The sequence below is a fragment of the Oncorhynchus clarkii genome, chromosome 23, assembly GCF_045791955.1.
Source record: "Oncorhynchus clarkii lewisi isolate Uvic-CL-2024 chromosome 23, UVic_Ocla_1.0, whole genome shotgun sequence".
In the NCBI taxonomy this organism is placed as follows: domain Eukaryota; kingdom Metazoa; phylum Chordata; class Actinopteri; order Salmoniformes; family Salmonidae; genus Oncorhynchus; species Oncorhynchus clarkii.
In genome coordinates, this window is record NC_092169.1 from 29054195 (window position 1) to 29069221 (window position 15027).

Here is a 15027-nt window from a genome sequence, read left to right on the forward strand (position 1 = left end):
CTCCTCTACTTCCTCATTTCCTCCACCACCCCAGTGAAGGAGAGTGTGTGTAACAGGCAACCAGTCATCCTGTCAACTGGGTTCTGCGCAAGGAGGCCCTGGCTTCAGCAGCTTAGCCAATCAGAGGACAGGCAGTAGGCAGGGCTTAAACCAGTCCCCATCCCAGCTCTCCTGCTGCCTGTATCTGCATTCAAGCTAAAATTACTCCATATAGTCTGACTTCCTGGGAACCAGGGGGAGAGTGTTGCGAGCCCCATACATGACCCATTTCTCTAGCTTTGTTTGGACTGAAACTGGGATCTTTTTTAAACCTCCTCACCAGGGAGAGGGGACTACAGGGATTTCCCTTTTTTTTTAGCTCTCCGTTTATTCTTTCACCACATCGGTGGACAGGATGATCGCAGCACAGCTTCTGGCCTACTACTTCACAGAGTTGAAGGATGACAAAGTCAAAAAGGTGAGTGCCCTGTAGGAATGTGGCTACAGTGAGCAGAGCTGTTGTTAACTACCTTCCAAAAATAGGACAGCTTTGAGGCACAGAGCTCAGGGCCATGTGACAACAAGTGACACAATCTGAAGCCCTGTGCTTATTGACTGTCTTGAAGCTGGTAGATTCACTCTCAGGCTTACATTTCCCTGTCTTGTGATAGCATGCAGCAGCATCTACAGTGCCGGTCAGGCATCTTGTTTGTAACACTGCAATGCCCTTGAAACCAGGATGTAACCTGCCCTGAGCAGTGGGCCCTGGGTTTTTCCATGTCTGTTGCGACTGAATGTGTAGGGTGTGTTTAGCTCTAACCTTGTGAGGGGGCAGTTCAGGAGCATCTACCACTACCTGCCTCCTGAGTTAGGTTTCAGCCTTCAAATGATATTGCTCCAACCCGCTTCCTGGAGGCCCTTGCTGTAATAATTTCGCTCTATCATTGTTGAGAGAGAAAGGAATGCAAACTTTGAGAATGCACATGTTGAAAATGCTCAATACCTCCTCTCCTGGCTGTTGCAGGACTACTAGCTAGGGTGTGTTAGTGGCAAATGTGCCTAAATAACAGTTAGCAAGAACATACTGTAGCTGGCAATCCTATATCCTTGTGATAAATGTAATCAAATCAAAATCAAATCAAATTTTATTAGTCACATGTGCCAAATACAACCTTATAGTGAAATGCTTACCACTGAGTAAAGGGTCTGAATATTTTATTTGTATAATTTAGCAAACATATCTAAAAACCTCTTTGCTTCGTCATTATGGGGTATTGTATGTAGATTGATGAGGGGGAAACTATATAATATGTTTTAGAATAAGGCTGTAAAATGTGGAAAAAGTCAAGGGGTCTGAATACTTTCACAATGCACTGTGCTTATATATATATATACATTGTTGTGTCTTTACTGTCATTAAATGTGAAGACTTGTTTTATCAAATCAATTCTCTATGTAATTATTATTACGTGATTAAACTAATAATGTCAACTTAACTAGGAAGTTGGGGCACCACGGAAAATGTGATTTACAGAGCTATAATTTTCAGAATATAACTCTTCAGATATTTTAATATCTGATCGATTAGTCATTCTCATCAATGTATTATTATTACCCTGTTCGTCTCATTCCAAATGTCGTAAAATTCTTGGTTATCTGCACAAACTCCAGCATAAATTATGAATCAGTGATATACAAATTGGTTTAATTATTTATTTATTATCTAACTAAATAATCACAGAAATACATAACAGAAAAAAACAGTAGATATGGGTTTCTAACAATGATAAAAAAGTCCCTAGTGGACTAAGCCAATATGACAGCTTGGTAGACAAAAGGAAAGGAGTGGGACTGAGAAAGAACGGAAAAGACAATATGGATTCATTACACACAGTCTATAATTATATTCATTGAAATGGTAGTCCTTTGCACATGAACGGCCGCTCATTTGAGAATAATTGCAATGTATATATATTTACGCCCGTATGTCATTGTTGGAATCCTTGAATGTCCTGTAGGTGTCACGCCCTGACCATAATAAGCTGTTTATTCTCTGTGTTGGTTGGGGCGTGATAGTGACTTGGGTGGGTCATCTAGATGAAATGTATATGTATGCCTGATATGGTTCCCTATCAGAGGCAGCTGTTTATCGTTGTCTCTGATTGGGGGATCATATTTAGGTAGCCGTTTCCCCATTGGTATTCGTGGGATCTTGTCTACATGTAGTTGCCTGAGTGCACACCAGTAGCTTCACGTTTAGTTTTGTGCTTTATTGTTTTGTTTTGGTGAGTTTCAGTTTATTAAAATATGTGGAACTCTATTCACGCTGTGCCTTGGTCTACTCCTTTCAACGAACGTGACAGTAGGATTCATCAGTCTCTGGTTAACTTTCATTGAAGTCACAAAGTCTTTTGTGGTTGTAGAATGGATACTTCAGAGTACCATTCAGAAATGTTGTCGGTATTCTCGTTCTAGGTTTACGTAATTTCTAGCTGCAGACTAGTAATTTGTGTCGTCTAGCCAATGCTCCATGTGGGATGGTTTTCTAGTCTTATGGTTTGTGTGGTCTTAACCAATCGAGATGTCCGGCTTACCGTGGGTCTCTTTGGCTTGAAATGTACATTTCGTCAAGGGTGGTTTTATACATTTCAGAGAAAAGGGCGGTTCTATGATACCTGATGTAATGGCTGACCTGACTGGGGCGTGGCCACTGACTAGTTAAACTTTACAGTGAAGACAATTCTCTCATTTTAAAGGTTAACATCCCATTACATCATTTCACAAATAGTTTAATCTTAACTCGTTAATTTTATACAATAATTAGATGCAAACCCCATAATTAAGAAATGTACGCATTCAGAGGTACAGTTATGTGTGTTTCCTGTCCTTCATCATCAAATGAAACACACTCAACATGACTGTGCCTTAAGTATCCACGGACCATTCCCACAGTAGAAATATTGTTTAATTAAAACCTCTTGGAACTCCCTCTCCCGGATCCGGGAGAATTGTCATCAACTGACACTAATTAGCATAACGCAACGGACAAAAAATATTACTAGAAAATATTCATATTCATGAAATCACAAGTGAAATATATTGAAACACAGCTTAGCCTTTTGTTAATCACCCTGTCATCTCAGATTTCGAAATTATGCTTTACAGCCAAAGCAAGACAAGCATTTGTGTAAGTTTATCGATAGCCTAGCATAGCATTGTGCCTAGCTAGCAGCAGGCAGCTTGGTCACAAAAATCAAAAAAGCAATCAAATTAAATCGTTTACCTTTGATGAGCTTTGGATGTTTTCACTCACGAGACTCCCAGTTAGACAGCAAATGTTCATTTTGTCCCATAAATATGATTTTTATAGCCGAAATACCTCCGTTTGTACTTAACGTTTGGTTGAGAAATCCACCGGAAACTGCGGTCACGACAACGCCGAAAAATATTCCAAATTAGATCCATAATATCGACAGAAACATGGCAAACGTTTTTTTTAAATCAATCCTCAAGGTGTTTTTCAAATATCTATTAGATAATATATCAACCGGGACAGGTGGCTTCTTAGTAGGAAAGAGAGAAACAATGGTCGCATTTGTCTATTATGCACAAATCACTCTGAGAGCCTCCAGCTGACCACTGACGCAATGTTGTCGTTCAGGCTCATTTTTCAAAATAAAAGCCTGAAACTATGTATTGTGACACTAGATACATTAGGGAAGCCATAGAAAAAGGAATTTGGTTGATATCCCATTCACTGCTCAATAGGGACGCATAGGAACGCAGAGCTTTCTAAATAAGAGTCCCTTCCTGATTGTAAAGGGGCACTATTTTTATTTTTGTAAAAATAACGTTCCCAAAGTAAACGGCCTATTTCACAGGACCAGATGCTAGAATATGCATATAATTGACATCTTAGGATGGAAAACACTCTAAAGTTTCCAAAACTGTCAAAATATTGTCTGTGAGTATAACAGAACAGATATTGCAGGCGAAACCCTGAGGAAAATCCAATCAGGAAGTGCCTCTTATTTTGAAACCGTTGTGTTCCTATGCATCCCTATTGACCATTGAAAGGGATATCAACCAGATTCCTTTTTCTACATATTCCCTAAGGTGTCTACAGCTTTTAGACGTAGTTTCACGCCTTTATGTTGACGAATGAGCGTAAATGACTACATTGTGTAAGTGGCCAGCTGAGGGCTCTCAGAGTGATTCTTGCGTAAAATACAGAGGTAGTCATTTTTCCTCTCGCTCCTACTGAAAAGCCAATTGTCCCGGTTGAAATATTATGGAATAGATATTTGAAAAACACCTTAGGGATTGATTATAAAAAATGTTTGCCATGTCTCTGTCAATATTATGGATATAATTTGGAAATTTTTTCAGGGCGTTGTCATGAGCGCTATTCCGGTGGATTTCTCAGCATAACGTGACCAACAAACGGAGGTATTTTGGGTATAAAAATAATCTTTATGGAACAAAAGGAACATTTGCTTTCTAACTGGGAGTCTCGTGAGTGAAAGGCAGAACCTGTAGCATTCGGGTAGCCCTCCAATGTGTCCTCTATGTCAGCTAGGAATGTCTCAGTATCGTTTGGCTGACCTGGAACGGGGTCAAAGGTGTGGAAATTCTTGACAAGTTTGTCAAGGTGTTCCACGACAAGTGGACGGAGAAGGTTGGCTTCATCCTGTGGGAAATTGGAGCCGAAAGGCCAAGAGAAGAAGCCAATCTTTGGTTTTATTGGCCAAGAGGCGCCATATTACTCAGTGCTGAATGGCCAAGAGGAGAAGACTGAGGGACACATGAGGGAGGCAAAGTCTGAAACCTTCTATCGTCTTCACTCCTTTGAGTGCCGGGCTCCGGTTGCTTGGTTGGGTAGTCATGCTGTAGCGCGTGATCGTTCTGGAATTCCACCAGATTAAGGGTGGTATTCTGCTGCATTGCGCTCCTGTTTGTAGATAACTCATCAGATTGATCTAGTTTTGTGTGGACTTCGTCGTATTTAGGTTTGGCTAAATGGAGTTGTTCCTGTAGAAGACGATTTTGTTCCTGTGGGAAACAATTTTTTTGAAGAGTTTGTGCTCTATCGTCGTCATAAGTTTTTGCAATTACATTTAATTGTTCAGTTTTCAAACGTAGTTCCATAGCTAGCAGAATTTTTCCCTTTTCTGCATTTTCTGCATTTGTCATCAATTTTCCAGTTCTCTCCACCTGTCCCTTTATGTCTTCTGTGTCCTGCCCATGCTTCAGCTGTGCACTGCGGTATTGGACCAAAGCCAATTATGGATGGCAAGACATCAGGGACAGGAGATAACCTTCACAAGGCCTGTGCCCGATGGTTGATTTTGGAGAGCATTTGTCATGATTTCTACTGTTTTTCTGCAAATGCACATTTTACTGATTTAATCAATGTTAATGATTTGGGCTATTTGGGTATTAAACTTTAATTAATCTGAGAGCGTTGCTGTATCAAGGTTAATGTGGAAAAGTTTAAAATGTCTCATTTGTAGAAACCCATCCATTTGGATATTATTTTAAGTGTCCATTGGAAAAAGGTAAATCTGGCAATTTTACCTTTTAGTTAAATTGAACGAGACATTGATATCCAATCAGTTGAGACAGGCTGGATATCATAAGTAACTACTTGTTAAACGTAAATAATTATTTTTAAAAGAAACGTACTGGCGATTCTTCAGCCCCAAGGGGTCACGGATCGCGGAAAGCTGAAATCAAATGGAAGTACAAAGGGACAGACTTCCGTCGGGCAAGGCGGAGGAATTACAACGTGACACAGGAAAAACAAAACGGCTGCTTTCCCTTTGTTAGCTTAGCATCTCGTGCAAGTTAATCCTACTTTGTGCAATTTCAAGCATAACATAGGATCCCTTTCAGCAAGGAAACGGTTTTACTTATAACGTATTACGTTCAAATAATTTCTCTGTGTGATTTTTGTGATGTTTACCGGAACGCACGGTAAACAAAGAAATGCACCGTTGGTCTACTCGCGTAGAAATGCGAGAGACAGAGAGATAATTATCGTGAGTTAAGCTAATATCTACTCAATTTCAATCGGCTAGCCCTGTATCCCCGCTCAAGAAATGAATAATGACCGAGCCTACCCGCTTCTGAAATGTGGGAGGCAGAAATAGCACTACGTTTGGCCAATCGCTCTATTTCTCAAATTTCTATAAGTAGGATCGTGTCCTAGCACTTAGAAATGTAATCACTAACTTTACAACTCATTAGTCACCCTGACGTCATCAGATACGCAAACAACGGGACTTCTATGGTAACACACACACAACCAATATTTCCTGTCTACAACTCCCCTGCTGTATAATATAATCTGAGTGTAAAATGCATTCTGCTTTTCAATTTTATATAGGCTGAATGAAAATAAATGCCTCATTCTATTTTAGATGATTCACACGGGGCACCAATATGTCGTGTCTTTACTGACATTAAATGTGAAGACTGTTATTTTATAATTATTATTATGTGATTAAACTAATCATGTAAACTTAATTAACTAGGAAATCGGGGTACCTCGGAAAATGTTGATTTAGAAAGCAAAAAGGTTCATAATATAACTTCAGATATTTTAATATCTGATCGATTAGTCATTCTCATTCAATTAACTACCTGGTGATGTCACCAAAACAGGCTGAAATTTCAGGCGGTCTTTTCAAACAGCTCTCACAGTATTATTCCAACCTCATAGTGTGGAAATATATATAAAATACAGGAAAATCATGGTTTTGACTGCACTGGGCCATTAACAGGCTCTTATTTAGCTCTTTATAAATAGTACACTGTTCTGAGATATTTACCTATTAGAAACAATTTGAATATCAAATATCATAACGTGCTAATTGTGATGGTAATTGTGATAGTAGCCATTTTGAAGTATCAGAAATAAAAAAATATCAAGGTGACACCCCCACACATGTGATATCATTGAAAAGCCCATAATGTCCTCTCAAAGGTACATAGGGACCAAACACAATGCTATGTATTGACTTATAGACCAAAAACGAATGTCCATTAGAGAGGACAAAAATGAATTGCTTGTCCTCAGCAACTCTGCCTTCATTCCCCTGAACAGATGTGGAAAGACTTTAGAGAGAACAGCTCACTCTCCCAAGATTAAGGCTTAGAGGTGTGGCCTTCTACATGATACTGGATCCAGTATGTCAAAGGACAGCTAGTAGATGTTTTGCAACTGTTAGTGTCTTTTGAGAGCCCATTGTGTTCCCTCTTAAGGAGAAAGTAGATCATATCATCTTAATGTTATGAATTATGAATTAATTACTCCCTGGATTAATTTGAAGAAACTGGTTGTAAATGATCAATAATGATGATGTGTTGGTGTCTTTCAGATCGATAAGTACCTGTATGCCATGCGTTTCTCCGACGAGACGCTGATGGACATCATGAAACGATTCAGCAGGGAACTGGGGAATGGGCTGGGTCGGGACACGAACCCCACAGCAACTGTCAAGATGCTGCCCACCTTCGTCAGGTCCATTCCTGATGGATCAGGTGAGCATGGACACTCCAACCAGATACTCAGAGGAAGAAGAGTTGTGGGAAATCTATGCCTGGTTCTTTCATTTTTAAGGACAAGATGTAATAACATGTTAAAGATTTGTACAGTTACAAATCCAGGTGTGAGGCAGAAACCAGTTGGTCAAGTGGCATGGTTTCTGTTTTTTCACCCATTGGCTAGAGTCACAATAGAAATAACAGGGTCTGGGCCCATATCTACAAAGAATCTCAGAAAAGGTCCTAGGAATCCTGTTAAAACCTGTTTTAAGAATTAAAAAACTCCCAGCTCAGAATAGGTTTTAGGATGATGTTAAGACACTGCCCAGACAAACTCACCTCATAAAAGTTTATCAGCTGATAATCACAACAGTTTGAGTTACCGCAAAGGAAAGATAGTTATGATTTTTGTTGTGTCTTTGGCATCATTAAAGTGAAGACTTATTTTATCAAATCAATTCTCTGCAATTATTATTACGTAATTAAACTAATTGTCACGATTTCCACCGAAGCCGTTTCCTCTCCTTGTTCGGGCGGTGTTCGGTGGTCGGCGTCACCGGTCTTCTAGCCATCGTCAATCCATTTTTTATTTTCCATTTGTTTTGTCTTGTTTTCTATACACCTGGTTTCAATTTCCCTCATTTACTGTTGTGTATTAAACCCTCTGTTCCCCCATGTCTTTGTGTGGAATTGTTTATTGTTTATTGTGCACATGTTACTGGTGCGCGTTGGGTTTTGTACCCATGTTTGTTTATTTCGTTATGCCGTTGGTTTTACAATTAAACTGCTCCGGCTATTACCTAGTTCTGCTCTCCTGCATCTGACTTCCCTGCCACCAGTTACGCACCCCTTACAGAATTCCACACCATCCATATGGAGTCAGGAGGAGCAGGTGCCCATGGTATAGGGGTCGAGGAGCGCGTCCTGGAGCAAGAGGCGATGATCCACCATCTTGGCGCCACCCTGGACCACATTGTCCAAACCATGGACCACGGGGAGAGACAGGGAGTTCATCCAGCGCCTCCCCCAGCACAACAGGGGCCTCCACTACTCACTCCCCCTAGACCCGGTTCCAGTGGGATTCGCCTTACCCTCCCCGGGGAGTACGATGGGACGGCTGCCCACTGCCAGGGTTTCCTGCTGCAGTTGGATTTATACCTGGCAACCGTCCACCCGGCTCCTTCGGGCCATGAGAGGGTGTCCGCCCTCGTCTCATGCCTCTCGGGGAAAGCCCTGGAGTTGGCCAACGCCATGTGGGTGGAAGGAGATGCGGTGCTGGACCACTTTGAGGAGTTCACCCGTTGTTTCCGGGCGGTCTTTGACCACCTGCCCGAGGGCAGAGCGGCGGGTGAATGTCTTTTCCACCAGCTGCAGGGTACGAGGAGCGCACAGGAGTTCGCTTTGGTCTTTCAGACCCTGGCCTCTGGAGCGGGATGGAACGACAGGGCCCTGATCAACAACTATTGCTGCAGTTTACACGAGGATGTCCGTCGAGAGTTGGCCTGCAGGGACACCACCATTACCTTCGACCAGCTGGTGGACCTGTCCATTCGGCTGGATAACCTGCTGGCTACCCGCGGACGTCCAGATCGGGGTCTGTTGGTTCCATCCCCCAGCACCACCAGTGCTGGGGGATGCCCATGGAGTTGGGAGGTGCTGCGCTCAGGGAGACCGGAGGAGGTTCCGTCTCGGGCACCATCTGTGGCCGCAGAGGTCACACTGCTGGCCGGTGCCGGGTTGGTTCCTCTGGGGGTTGAGGCAGCAGGCAGGGCACTCTGGCGTCACCACAGGTGAGAAGGCACCATTCTCACCCAGAGCCCTCTGTTGCACACTTGTTTTTGTTTGTTACTTTTCCTGAGTTTTCTCCGCATTCCCAGCATAAGGATCTCGTCGATTCAGGCGCGGCTGGGAATTTTATTGACAGATCATTTGCCCATAGTTTAGGGATCCCCATTGTTCCTGTGGCTACGCCTTCCCAGTTCACACCTTAGATAGTCAACCATTAGGGTCAGAGTTGATAAGGGAGGCCACCGCTCCTTTGGGCATGGTGACGCAGGGGGGTCACACGGAGAGAATCAGTCTCTTTCTCATTGACTCTCCTGTGTTTCCCGTGGTCCTAGGCCTACCCTGGTTAGCTTGTCATGACCCCACTGTTTCATGGCTACGAAGGGCTCTCACGGGGTGGTCGCGAGAGTGCTCGGGGAGGTGTTTAGGTGTTTCTGTAGGTGCTACTACAGTGGAAAGTCCAGACCAGGTCTCCACCGTGCGCATTCCCCCTTGAATATGCCGATTTGGCTCCAAAAAAGAAGGCGACTCAATTACCACCCCATCTACGGGGGGATTGTGCGATAAATCTCCTGGTAGACGCTGCACTTCCCAGGAGTCACGTGTATCCTCTGTCACAGGCGGAGACGGTGGCTATGGAAGCATATGTCTCAGAATCCCTGCGTCAGGGGTACATTCGGTCCTCCACTTCCCCCACCTCCTTTATTTGTTGTGAAGAAGGAGGAGGGAGGTCTGCGCCCGTGTATTGACTATCGAGGTCTTAATCAGATAACTGTGAGGTACAGTTACCCGCTACCTCTTTTCGACACGGCGATTGAGTCAATGCACGGGGCACATTTCTTCACCAAACTTGATCTCAGGAGTGCTTACAACCTGGTGCGTATCCTGGAAGGAGACGAGTGGAAGACGCCGTTCGGTACGACCTCAGGGCATTATGAGTACCTAGTCATGCCGTACAGGTTGTTGAATGCTCCATCAGTCTTCCAAGCCTTTGTAGACGAGATTTTCAGGGACCTGCACGGGCAGGGTGTAGTGGTGTATATTGATGACATTCTGATATACTCCGCTTCACGCGCCGAGCATGCGTCCCTGGTGTGCAAAGTGCTTGGTTGACTGTTGGAGAATGACCTGTACGCCAAGGCTGAGAAATGTCTGTTCTTCCAACAGTCCGTCTCCTTCCTAGGGTACCGCATTTCCACCTCGGGTGGAAATGGAGAGTGACCGCATCTCAGCCGTTTCACACCTGGTTTCAATTTCCCTCATTTATTGTTGTGTATTTAACCCTCTGTTCCCCCCATGGCTTTGTGTGGAATTGTTTATTGTTTATTGTGCACATGTTACTGGTGCGCGTTGGGTTTTGTACCCATGTTTGTTTATTTCGTTATGCCGTTGGTTTTACAATTAAACTGCTCCGGCTATTACCTAGTTCTGCTCTCCTGCGTCTAACTTCCCTACACACCTCTTACACTAATCATGTACATGTAATTAACTAGGAAGTCGGGGCACCAAGAAAAATCTTCAGATTACAAAGTTATAATTTTCCTAATATAACTCTTCAGATATTTTAATATCTGATCAATTAGTTTTCTAATTAATGAATTATTCTTTACCTCACGGTAGTCTCATTCCAAATGTCGTAAATTGTTGGTTTTCTGCACGAACCCAGCCTTTACTATGAATCATCCATACTCTAACGGATGTCGTCTGGAGATAGAGAGGAGGACCAAGGTGCAGCGTGGTAAGTGTTCATGTCTTTTTAATAAACAAACTGAACACTGGAACAAAACAATAAACGATGTGAACAAAACGAAACAGTACCGTGTGGTCCAAACACTCACACGGAAACAAACACCCACAAACCAAAAGTGAAACCCAGGCTACCTAAGTATGATTCTCAATCAGGGACAACAATTGACAGCTGCCTCTGATTGAGAACCATACTAGGCTGAACTCAAAAACCAACATAGAAAAACAAACAGACTGCCCACCCCAACTCACGCCCTGACCATACTAAAACAAAGACAAAAACAAAGGAACTAAGGACAGAACGTGACACATACACCAATTGTCTTAATTATTTATTTACTAAGTAACTAAATAATCACAGAAATTCACAAACAAACAACACAGTAGATATGGTTACAAGGAAATGATAGGGGAGGTTCCCTTGTGGGCTAAGCCGATATGATGGCTTGGTGGACAAAGGGAAGTGGGTGTGGACTGAGAATAGCGGGAAAGACAAAAAAATGAATCACTACACAGTTGATAATTATATTAATTGAAATGCTAATCCTTTGCACATGAACGCTCACTTATTTGGGAATAACTGCAATCAATATATATTTACACTCAGAGTGATCTATGTTGAAATCCTCCGTCTCTCTGTTGGAGAGTTCATCCAAGCGTCTCTCTCTCTGCTTCCCTGAAGATCGGACAGAAAGTATTTTGTGGTTAGAATGGGTACTTCAGAGTACCATTCAGAAATGTTCTCATACAATAGATATTTCGGCGGTTGTCGGTCTTCGTATCCCAGGTTGACATCACTACTAGCTGCAGACTAGTAATTAGTATCTAAGATTTCCTCTTATTCTGTAGAGATCGATAGTCTCAGAGTTTAACCATTTCCAGCTGTGTAGCCAATGCTCTATGTGGTACGGTTAGGAATTCAATAAGTATTCGCAATCACAGCTCACACTGTGGGTTTTCTTAATCTAAACTCAAACATGTGCCTCCTCAGCTGACCGAGGTACGCGTGTTCTGAAGAGGAAATGGCGCCAGATCAGGTCTGTGCTCACGGGGGCGGGCCAATGACTTAGATAAACTTTAAAGGGAATACAATTCTCTTTCATTAAAGGTTTAACATCACCTTACATCATTTCACAAATAGTTTCATCTTTACTCATTCACTTTATACAGGAATTAGATGCAAACCCCATAACTGAGAAATTTACATGGGGCGGCAGGGTAGCCTAGTGGTTAGAGCGTTGGACTAGTAACCGGAAGGTTGCAAGTTCAAACCCCCGAGCTGACAAGGTACAAATCTGTCGTTCTGCCCCTGAACAGGCAGTTAACCCACTGTTTCTAGGCCGTCATTGAAAATAAGAATTTGTTCTTAACTGACTTGCCTGGTAAAATAAAGGTAAAAAAAATAAACATATTCAGAGATATAGTTATGTGTGTTTGATGTCCTCTCTGAGGTCACCAAATGAAACACACTTGTCATACCCGTCCCGTAAGTGTCCACGGACCACCTTCACAAAAGTGAACCTTTTGTATCAAATTCCCATTTTTGGGATTTAGGTGTTCGCCATGGGAAATCCTTTGTTCTCTTTATGTGTCTCTCTTTCTGCATGGCCAGGTGGAGAGATTCTCCTCCAGGAATTTATGACCTGAGATAACATAACCTGGGTGTAGGAGAGAGAGAGAGAGAGGGAGAGAGAGAGAGAGTGAGAGACAGGGGGAGGCCACGATCTATACCCAGAAAGGTTCACATCATGATACTTTCATTGATATAGTTGCAAATTATTGGTAATAGCCATAGTGATGAGTCATCGCCAGCTGTAAACTCTATAGAACGCTTCAGACAACCACTTTTATTGTGACGGTACATCAAACACGGGCGATTTTAGCATGTCAATCTTGGTGGTGCAAACTAAACCCATTTTTTGTGATAAGTGATATAACAGTGGCAAATGGTTCCCACAAACTATAAGGGCCTACATAAAGCTGTCCCGACAGCAGAGCCTTCCTTTCAGCACCATAGAGTGAATCCTTACCACCGCTACTCCTGGCTTTTAGTGGAGTCTGATCTGACAGCAAAATAGTTCATTCAGTCTCATTTACTGCCTTTTTGAAAACATAGTTGATATAGCTATCTTGCTTAAATAAATATGGTTTCTACTGACTCCTTGTGGATTTGTGTAACTCGATGAGAACCGCATCCTCCTTCAATAATAATGAATGCCGAAACGAGTTTTGACTTTTGAATCATACACAAACATTATTACATTTCTGTTCAGTAAATTCATAATCTTTGTTCTTATATGATTAACACTTAAAGTATAAGCAATTAAATGCAAACGAGCTGTGACGAGGAAGGCCTATTCGTTCAGCACTTTCGAAATAGACAGCGACAGAAATTCTCATGTTAGTTCAGATAAATTCAACAAGATGTTGAGGCGTTAACTTTACTATTCTTTAAGTCCCTATACAGAAAGAGAGAGAGAAAGAGAGACGCGGACTCAGCAGTTTACCTACCATTTGAAGTATTTTATTATGTGGTCTAAAAAGGAAGGAAAATATAATCACGAGGATCCACTTTTATAGACAATATACCGACTCACAGACAGATTTCAGAACATGGGCTGTTCTTACAGTATTCTCCCTGTACACCAAGTCAGAACAGCAGGTTAAATAAATTAGGCACATGACCGGACAATGAAAGCTCTTAAACTATTCGATGATGGCATTTCAATAAAACAGGCTATAGGCTACATGGGCACCACTAAGTCAGAACAGTAGGCTAAGTACACAGAGGGAGAGGGACCACATTCTTAGGATGAGACACAGGTTACCAACAGCTTACTATACAACGGGCTACTAACAGCTTACTACACAACATGCACTTAGTGTTAGTTTCTTGGCAACAGTATAGATGTCTCCCTGGCGTATTGCATCACTTATGCAGCAGCATACAAGACATATTAAGGGACCCACCGTAGTTGTGCTGGAAGATGGCGTGGCGGTACTTCTTGTGGGCAAACTTCTGAATTAGTACTTTGTCATCAAAATCTGGCATTCTCTGGATGAACATGAAGATTTCATTTCACACTTGCATCACTGTCCTTTGTGACAAAAATGTCCAGATATTTAACTGTACTTTATAGGGATATTATGTAATGGAATTAATGGAAGGTCATGTATGGTCATAAGCTCACAATTATTCATATTTAGCCTTAAACCTGATGGATCTAAGAAGAGATTAACTAAATTGATAACTAGGGGGATCTGTTCTTTGTCCTTAAGAAAAAGAGTGGTATAATCTGCTAGTTGACTAATGATGGATTTTCCCATGACATGTTCCAAAGTGGGCATGAGAGCATTATTCTCAATACATTCAATGAAGGTGTCAAAAAGTAGATCTCTTAGATCATCCCAAAATAAAATCGCAGCCAGGCGATCACAGCCAGGCGATCACAGCCAGGCGATCACAGCCAGGCGATCACAGCCAGGCGATATATTTAAGGCTGTTTTCTTTACAGTTATATCCAATTCCTCTATTTGAAGCTCTGCTTCACAAAACTCTTTAAAGTGTAACTAAGTCTATTGTAGGAATATGGCTTTTATTTTTCAAAAAAATATCATTACAGTTATTGGGGATTAGGATGAGGAATATAAATCATTGTAGAAACAAAAAATGTCTGTAACAATCAATTTTGTTTATGTTCTTTCATTCCTACTAACATACAAATAATTAATAGCATTTCTTTCCTGACACCTTTTTTCAAGTCTGCTAAAGTAAGAGGTGCTTTTTTCTCCTTCTTCTATCCACTTTGTCCTTGATCTAATATAAGCACCATTCGCCATTCTTTATGTGAACATCATCCAATTTGTATTGTAAGATTAGTATCTTATTTTTGCCAGCCACAGACAAATCTGACCTGAAGTACATTAATTTCATTAACCAAATCAATTTCTAACTGTGTTTTATACACC

General features: G+C 41.9%; 1 protein-coding gene across 1 annotated transcript in view; it reads left to right on the forward strand.

The window, feature by feature from the left end:
* Window positions 1-205: 205 nt before the first annotated feature.
* Window positions 206-15027, forward strand: part of LOC139381528 (hexokinase 1) — a 40640-nt gene continuing 25818 nt past the window's right edge. Inside the window, exons 1-2 of the mRNA XM_071125147.1 lie at window positions 206-457; window positions 7362-7524. Coding sequence (XP_070981248.1) covers window positions 395-457; window positions 7362-7524 — 226 coding nt within the window. The 5' untranslated portion in view covers window positions 206-394. The remainder of the gene's footprint in view (window positions 458-7361; window positions 7525-15027) is intronic.